The sequence below is a fragment of the Mesitornis unicolor genome, unplaced genomic scaffold, assembly GCF_000695765.1.
Source record: "Mesitornis unicolor isolate BGI_N332 unplaced genomic scaffold, ASM69576v1 scaffold9757, whole genome shotgun sequence".
Classification (NCBI taxonomy): domain Eukaryota; kingdom Metazoa; phylum Chordata; class Aves; order Mesitornithiformes; family Mesitornithidae; genus Mesitornis; species Mesitornis unicolor.
The window spans coordinates 40,237-49,563 of record NW_010197113.1 but is presented as its reverse complement, the minus strand read 5'-3'; the positions used below and the strand labels follow the sequence as shown (position 1 = coordinate 49,563).

The following is a 9,327-nucleotide window of genomic DNA, read 5'->3' as shown; positions in this document are numbered from 1 at the left end:
CCTTTTTTTTCCTTTTTCCTTTTTCTTTTTTTTCCCTAAATCTTAGTTTAGGCATGAAGTGATTGAAGAAGCAATCACATGCCAGAAAAGCTGTAGAGAGGCTTATGATATTAGACTGGCAAATGTAAATGCTTATCTCATGTGTTACTGTTGTTTGACAGGACGTTTTGTCTACCAGTTAATTTCTGGTTTAATTTCCGCTGTCTCTGAGAGCCTGAGGATGGTTAGGAGATGCACATTACATTCTGAGTTGCTGAAAAACTCAGACTATGAATTTCCCTGTTTTAGAAACCTTTGGAATAGATGAAAAGATAGGATAGTTTGTACTAACCTGCCCCTTTAAAAAAACCTGTTTGCTCTATAAGACTGAATTTGTCGTACCATGAAGTGCAATGAGTAGATCAGTATTCAGAGGCCAGCGTGTCCTGCCCAGGATGGCACCACCACATGATACCTAATAATCGGGGGAGAGAAGCTGAGAGCAGGTTGTGGTCCCTGGATATGAAGAGTTAAGCCAAAAGAATGAAAGCTTGTTTGGTTTGTAGAAATTGTTATTTCCAGTTACTGATAGTTTTTTGATGCCAAGAATTATTTTCCAAGTGCAGAAAAAAGAGTTAAAACAGCACACCATGATACAGATTTTCTCAGTCTTTTTTCTTGTCTACTTAGTGCACATTCTTTTATTCTTAAATGCAGGCTGTGATTTCCTCAGAGTTGAAGTACAAGCAAGTTCAGAGCAGGTCATTGTTCTGATGGAACATCCTGAAGGAAATACCAAATTTTGTTGGACATTAGGGTTTGGTTCTTATAACTATGGCATGGTGACTGGCCAGGGCTGGAGACAAAAGGGCTACGCTTTGGTATTGTTTCTTTTGGGACAGTTGATGTGGAGAAACGAAGTTGAGCAGCTAAAGAACCCGAACCTAAAAGGCAGGGCCGTAAGGTCAGCGAATCAGCATACTGCTTTTCTGTCTCCAGTGTCCCACGTAGGGTCCACGAGCTGCTTTCTTCCATGTGCCTGGACACATGAGGTCAAATGCTCCACAGTTCACCACACAGTTTTTCTCTTTAGAAATAGTCCAGTTACAAGATAAGACTCAGGATCTGGCAGTGATTTGATTGAAAAGTAGCTGGCTGAAGCTTAGAGTAAATAGGACAGATGTTATGTTGCTAGGAAAAGAAAAAAAAAAGACCTTCAAAGAACTTATCATGGTATTGGCCTTTTGGTTCATTGAAAATGATTCTCTACCAGTTTTTAAAGTAATGTGATACTTCAGATGCCTGCGGCACTGCTGCACGTGGCTGTGTAAATAGTGTCCCTCTGGCAACTTGCTCTTCTTGGTTCTGTCATAGACAGCTTTTTGGAAGGACTTGAACATCTAACAGACACTATGAAATTCTTGCAGGTACAACTGATAGCTGTTCAGGGGTACAGAAACATAGAAGTAGCTTTCTGTATAACTAATGTTGATCTTCAGAAGTTGATGATAAAATAAATCAAGCATCTGTCCTATTTGTGCATTGTTACTTTGAGTTTAGTTAAATTAATAGAAAAAATAAGAAAGGTCTTGACTAAATCCCATGATCTTCAAGTAATCAACTCATTAAATCTCTTGCAGAAAAAAACCCCAACTATTCAATATGACTTCAGTATTCTCTGTAGGAAAAGGTGTGTGTTCACAATGTTCATTAGCCACCTAAGTTGTGCAGAATACAGAAATGGAGTGCTTAAGGTTCCAGTGTGGTCAGTACATACAGTACAGGGAAGATGAGATTTGGCTACTCTTGAGTTGGATACCTGAAGTATATGGTGTATATTCCTTTATAGATCTGTTTTCTTGACCTTTGTTTAGTGACTGTCTTTTCTATTGCACAATATGTAAATTAAATTATAAAGTATCATATAAATGTTATAGTAATTATGTTGCATTAAATTCTCATTTTGTGCCATCATGTTGCTCAGAATGTTTGTGTAGTTCTCACTAAAAAAATTAGTTTTATTATTATCAGCATTTGGTATATTTGTCTACATTAAAGTTTTCTTCTCCCTGTCTCAAAGTAAGAAAAATGTCTATAAAGGATACCTGCAGCTCGTTCCTGCAAAATCCCTATCTTGCAGACATGTCAAGTTTTCTACTGGAGTATTGCTGCCGCTGTTCACTTTTCAGTGTTAGTCCCCATGAGCATAGTGCCTGATCAAACACTCAAAGAATAGCCCACATCCAAGTCATAGTTTAGATAGTTTGACAGCTGTCAAATAATTCTTTTTCCTACCTCAGTGTTCCAGCATATGGTGCTCTCCAGGGGAGACAAAAGCTTTCTGAAGATAACCTTATTGCTTGGCTTCTGCTGAGATGGCTGAGCAGTGCTCAACTGTGTCCTAAAAATTACTGTGGCACGTAAGCCTGAACAGTCATTCATATGTCTACTGTTAGGCTCTTCCAGAATTCTTAGTGTGGTTGACAGAGCAAAAATAGTTGAAATTAATGCCTTTGCAGGTCACCTTAGCTCCCTTGTTCACTGTTGAACTCGGTATTGTGTCACCATTCTCCTCATTAAGTGTCTTAGTACTTTAACAGGCTTTTTTGACACCTTTTTCCCTCAGTTATGAAGTGTTTGCCTGATGATTTGGAGAGGAACTGAAAGACCTTATTATGCTCAGAAATAAGCAACTGCTATGACAGAAGCTATAGATTATGGCAAGGAGCTGCAGGGCTAAGTAAAAAAGAATGGGCAAAGATTGAGATATTGGTACCAAGACATTTCAGTGAGAAAGTACAGGGTTAGGCTAGGTGCCACTGGAAGCATGGCAGTTCTGCCAGTACTCATTAATGGAACAGAAACATTCAGAGGTGGAAACAACATTCAGTCAAATTCCCTCCTTACTTAAACAATGTTAATTTGATGTTTGTGTGTGTGTGTGTGTGTTGGATTTATGATTGCAGTTTTCCTTTTTATTCTTTCAATGGTGATCATTCAGGAGAGAAAATTTAGTCCATTGCTTTGATTGTTCTAAGTAGAAAGGTTATTTTCAGATAGAAGTATTAAGTCTGTTTAATTATTCTTGTTTTAATTAGTTCTTCTTATTGTCTTGAAAGGAGCTGACAATATCAGAAAATACTGGAGTCGTTACTACCAAGGATCCCAAGGAGTAATATTTGTATTAGACAGTGCCTCCTCTGAAGATGATCTAGAAACGGCTAGGAATGAACTGCATTCTGCTCTCCAGCACCCACAGTTATGTACTTTGCCATTTTTAATACTGGCCAATCATCAAGACAAGCCAGCAGCTCGCTGCATACAGGAGGTATGTTAACTGTTTGTATGTACTACCTGCACACCAGTGACCCAGTATCGCATATTACCCATACCCCCTGTTTAAGGACTGGCCTCAGTTACTCTTCAGTGTAAGTACACAGACCAAGAACACTCCCAGCCCCACAGATCCAGTATGCTCCATGCAGGCTGAGTTGTTCTAGAAAACAGACAAGTCATACTTGGGGACCAGCAGTTCTCCTTTCACCATATTTTGCTTAAGGGAGAAAAGTAGTTTTTAGAGTATTCTTTTCAAAAGCTGCTGGAACAGTGATTTTTCCGTTTAGCTTGGTTTCTTATTTGCTGTTTGTGCACAACTTGCACATCTTGCACTACCCCATTACTCCATTCTTTTTAACTACTTTAAGCAATAGATTACAGCCATAGGTTGTCTTATGTGAAAGCTTTTTTTCTTACCTCTTATGTACTGATGTGAGGACAGACTTGGAATTCCTATTCTGAAATTCTTTACCTGCTCTGATTTTCTTCCTTTAAGGTCTAGTGTCTTTGTCTAATTTTTAGCTATCACATAGTAAATTATATAACTGCTCTATCCAGTCTACCTTTTGCTCTTAAGTTACTGAAAAATTCTTCTGACCTACATTCCTACCATGTCTCATGCCTTTGAGGAAGTGCTGAAAGTTACCAGTTCTTCACGAGAAGCTCTACGTACTCTTCTGAAGTTGTAGGAAGAAATTAAAATTTGGTTGTCATTCTGTTAATAAATGTCATTTAAAGGACTTTAAATCCCATCAGATTGTATGTGAAATCTCCTGTTTGTTCTGTGAGTGGTGTTTTTTATTACAGCAGAATGAAAACTGTTTCAGTACCTTACTGTGTTGCTGATTTGTATTTGTTACTTTTTTAGATGCACTTCTTTGTCTAAAATACAATCTTTCTGAAGAAGGCAAATTCAGTTTAATGCAAAGCTTACTGGTCTGTAGGAAAAGTGCTATTTGCAGAGCACAGTTGTATGTACTTTTTTTACTGTTCTATTACTATTTATGACACTTTATTTACCCAAAACAGAGGAGAAAAAGTAAAGCATATTATGTGTTAAGAAGGAGAAGTGTAAATGTGACTGGAGTGTAGTGATGTTTTTAATATGAAAGGAAGAGAGTAAGTGAGAACTGTGTAAGCTACACTGCAGAATGTTCTATTAATTTGTTAGTCCTTTCCTCCACAAATCCATCCTTAGAGGGGAAAAAAAGGGATTTGGATTCAGTATATTGAGTTACATAAAAAGGTAAACTGAAATGATGCAGGGATAGAATCTACAAGTTGTAGGTCTTGATTGCTGCTTTGAGTCTGTATGAGTTGCTGAATACAAGAATTTTGTTAAATATGCACAGCTTATGCATTTTTCAGGGAAAAAAACCCAACCCTGTAGCAAGAGCTCAGTGTGTGACTTTGAAATGCTTTACTTAAGAATAGTGGAAAACAAAATTACAAAAAATATGAAGGAGAATGTCACAAAATTGCTACTTTGTCCCTGAAAAAAATGATGGTCCCCCTCTTGCAGCATATGCAAAGTGGGAGCCTTATTTGATTAATTTTGCTGATGTTAAAATAGAAATTTCTTGCTTTCCTAAAAGCGTTACTGCACTGCTGTTCTCAGTATTAAGATGTGAAATGAAAGTAAAATGCTGAATCATAAGACCATTCCTTACTTCAAAAAGAGCACATTTAAGGATTTAACAATAATAAAATTCTCAATGCTCAGCACATTATTTGACATTTTTTTGGTACTAAATTCATTAATTGTAGGTATTTCCTTGCTTTTTTATATGTCGTAAGACAGATGAATCACAACTGCAATTTAGAAGTTTGTTTGAATTCTTTTAGACAAAAAATTGCCTTTCTTTAATGGGTATGAAAGGACCCAATGGATTATGATTAAAGAAAATATCTGAGTTGAGTGGTGCATAATAGGAATTGTAGAAAAATACTTATCTACAACAGAAATGCTTCACAATACTAAGTAAGTGCCAAGCACTTTCTGAAACAGATGTTAGTTATAGTTATTTTTTAGAATTTTAGATGTTATTTTAATGTGTTTTATCCATGCATTGCTTAGGTAGAAACAAAATTGTAGAAGTTGCATGCTATAAGTATTAATCAATCTCATGAATAGTTCAGTTCAAAACTGTAATGGCTGTTTGTAAGACTATACAAATAACTTGTTTAATTTATGAAATGTAATTTAACGTAATTCATTCTACAGGCACGAGTGGAGAATATACTTTGTATTATTGAAGTGATCAGAAGAAATTATAGGAGAAGCTGTGCTGAAATACTAATAAGAAAATGTAGTCCTTTTTCCTGTGTTTAGTTGCCAGTTGGCTGTTTCCTAGGTTTTTTAAATTTTAAAATGAAATCAAGAAAAGAAATTTTACATTTTGTTCTGGAAACTATAAATGAAGATGTAATTTTAAGTAGTGTGACTCTTACTTCTATTACATCAACTTGTATAGTGAGTGTTTATTCTGCCTTGTCAAAAGATACGGTATTTATTCCTTCCCATGTCAGATACTTGTAAGTTGCTTCGTTGCTCCTGTGACAGTAGAACATTTTTATGTGTTTTCAAATAGCTACTTTTAACTGAACAATGCTGATTTTAACTGAACAATGCTGAAATAAAGACTGTGTATATTATCCAGACTGTAAAACTCTGACAATCATAGTGAGTCAATAGGTATGCTGCAAAATAACCTTATTCTAGTTTAAAGTAGATGAATGATAGTGAAGGGTTAATGATGTATAAGTCAGTTTTGGAAACCTCATGAATAACTAAACAAAAATAGTTATAAGTGAAAAATAAATACAGTTACTCAACAGATGGGAAGATGGTGACATACCAGTTTGGCAATTGTTTCCAAAATACAGGGTGCAATTCTAAAACAGGGTACCTAATTATATGTTTTTTAGTAAGAATCTTGATGCTGGAGTGAGCTTTTGGTTTTCCATTACAAAGATGCTTTTGATTATAACAAGTGTTTTTAATTAGTCACATTTCTGTTACAGGCTTTACATATTACGGGAGATTTATGGTGATAAAAGCACTGTGAATTGCTCTGCAAGGGAACAGCAGCATGACTATGGTTACCAACTTGTTGATTTTTATTTCAAAATGTATGCTACTTTGTGTAATAGTATTGGAAGCTGGATACTGCAGTGGGTTCCTGTGATTTGAACCAGTATGCAAATTGAGAGTTGCTTTCCTCCCAGGTCTGAGCAACATTTGGGAGTTGCAGGTAGGATGCGTTGGAAGTTGTCCATAGCTGCTGTGTTTTAGGAACAGGCTGCATTGAGTGAACACTTGTCTAAATCTGTTGAGGACTTCTGGAAGCCATGTAGGACTGGCCGAATCAAACCATGAAGCTTTGCTGGTTCGGTGGTGACGCAGTTCCATGTTAAGGCTGCTTTCAAGGTTGCGGTTGGACAAGATGCTTGTTGTTGATCCCTTCCAACTGAACTGTTCTATTCTAACATCATATATGTGAAAACATTCATAGTGTATAACCTTTTCTTTTACCCAAAGGTACAGGCAGATGATACATTTATTTCATAGATAAAAATTGCTGACCACTAGTACCAGGGGAAATCATTGATGATAAATTCTAAATTCTTGTTTTAAAAATGCTAGAACTTTTTAATATAGACTTAGTAGTAAACCATGAATCAAATGTCTCAGTGTATTATAAGATTGTATTATCTTTTTAAATGTTGTTGTCAGAGAACAAGTGAAAAGGTTATGTAGTGAGCCTGTCACAGGTGCTTTTTTTACCTGTCGCATACAAGATCTTTCTTCAAAGTTGTGGTACTGATGGGTGTGTGAAACTCCAGAGTACAGTTTTTCCCATTTTCCTTTTTTCTTCAATAGAGCAAGATTAAAAATACCTTTGAATTACAAATTGTATTTTCAAAAGCAAGTGTGAAATGTTGATCCCCTGTTTACATAGATTGTAATGTATTTATCTATTTGAGAGCATATTAAGGCATTTGGGTTTTGTATTGTGGACTGTGTTTAATTTGATTTTCTTCTAGCAGAGAAGTGAAGGGTGACTCTCCTCATGAAAAGAGCTACCTTAGGGATGTGAGGGCTAATATCTGTTACACTGCCAGTTTCTTCTCTGTTGTTTATGTCTGGAAATAATTTTGTAGATAAACAATGTCTTTTTGATGCCTTAAGTGTCTTAAAGCTAAATAGCCATCACAAGAGAATGTCCCGGTTTGTCGGCATCTGCGGAGGCTCTTCCTGATGCCGGGGAGCTGGAACTCTACAGAAACAGCACTGTCTGAGCCTGCTGATGCTTACGGTCTGAGTTGGCTGCATATGACAGGCTTAATTACTGGCTATAATTACTGCTTTTTAATTTGCCATCTTCGTAATACTTTGCCATAGTTTATGCCTTTTGTAGTTTCCGCTAGTTAGGGAGAAATGTTTTCTTTTTGGAAACCGTATGTCTGAAAACATAGCGGTGTGTATTATTACTAACAGTCTGAAAAGCCGCGTTGAACAGGGACACTTGGGGAGGTTTAGCTTCAGAGAGTGTTCAGTGTCTCAGCTAACAGCTTTGAGCAGATAAGGGCTCCAGCAGCAGGTTCTGCACATACAGCCTGAAGCTGCCAGCGAAAAGTGCTCTCTGCCATCTGTCGCATTCTCACCCCGGTCAAGCCTCTCGATTAGTTCACCTATCTGAATTCTTACAGACCAGCTGTTGCAAAGCTGTGTACTTTGTATCAGGGACATCCACAGCAAAGTTAAATCAGAGGCAGATTTTTGGTTCCTCAAGAAACTGTTTCTGAAATGATTTATCTTCAAATTACTGCAGCAGATAGCCAAAATGTGGATTCCTACCCTGTTTTGAGATCATAGTGACCTTAATGACCTTAATATTTGCAGTCCCCTTACTGCAAATACTTCTTCTCGTCCAAGGTACATCCCCTGATATTTGAAGATTGTTTTGGAGCCGGACTCTGCTGTTTTCAAGTATTGGCTGCTTCCTTCACAACTGTGGCCTCTGTGAGAACAGAGGAGTTATTTGTCAGACTTCAGTTATGAACACATTTGCAGAAGAGGAGGATGTTGTTAAACTGATGTTTAGGAAATACTAGTTTTGCCGTGTTTAGAACAGTGCAGAAAATAACTCCTATTTACGTGTCTCACAGGAACTCCTGTTGTGATTAAAGAATTTTTGGACTTGTTAGGTAGGTGATTTAGATATAAAAACATCCTAAAATAAAATAATGTGAATAAGTTACAATATAGAAAGATAAACAACAGTTTTAATAAAAATAATCTGTGAGTAGATCCACATCCTAGCTAGCTGTGAAGAGCAAAACAATTTCATGCAGTTGCAAGTCAGTGCTTAATGTAAATATTTAGCAGGTAGTGTTTGCTTTAATTGTTGCACAGTTAAAATGATCATGCTAATAACAAGTTGGGTAGCAAATATTTATTAATGCAAAATGGAAGTAAGCATGTAAAGAAATTAAAATGAGAAGCTGCAAATCTTAGAAGATGGATTTTTCTGTTCTCTTTGAATCACTGGCTTGGGAGAAAGTAATGGTGAACAAAGACGATATTAAGGTGGTCTGAAAGGAATTGTAAAGTATTGTTAAGGCTTTAAGTAGATCTGTCTAGATTTAAATAAATCTAAATCTAAATTTCTAAATAAATCTCTAAATAAATCTGTCTAGAATGGCTCTACTTTTTATGAAAATCCCTTATAAACAGGTGAACATGAAGAACCCAAACAGTAAGCATACTCTTTGCATGGATATCTGTTTCAAATATGTTTTACAATAAACAAAGAAATGACAGATCAGATCCCCAGTACATTTTCATTAGATCCAAAGATGAATTGGAATTGTTTTAGGTGAATAATACAGCACACAAATAACTGTGCTATACCAATGTACGTGGCCCATTTAACAAATAAAATATATCTCTTAATAGTAAATTCCTAGCCCTGTTCTTGACAAATATGTAAGTCTGCGAGGAACCAA

The 9,327-nt window shown here is 36.4% G+C and overlaps 1 protein-coding gene across 1 annotated transcript in view; it reads left to right on the top strand.

The window, feature by feature from the left end:
* Positions 1 to 3,098: 3,098 nt before the first annotated feature.
* The window catches only part of LOC104543970 (ADP-ribosylation factor-like protein 15), a gene marked incomplete at both ends in the record, with an annotated part of 10,058 nt that continues 3,829 nt past the window's right edge, over positions 3,099 to 9,327 (top strand). The window contains one exon of the mRNA XM_010188698.1: positions 3,099 to 3,307. Coding sequence (XP_010187000.1) covers positions 3,099 to 3,307 — 209 coding nt within the window. The remainder of the gene's footprint in view (positions 3,308 to 9,327) is intronic.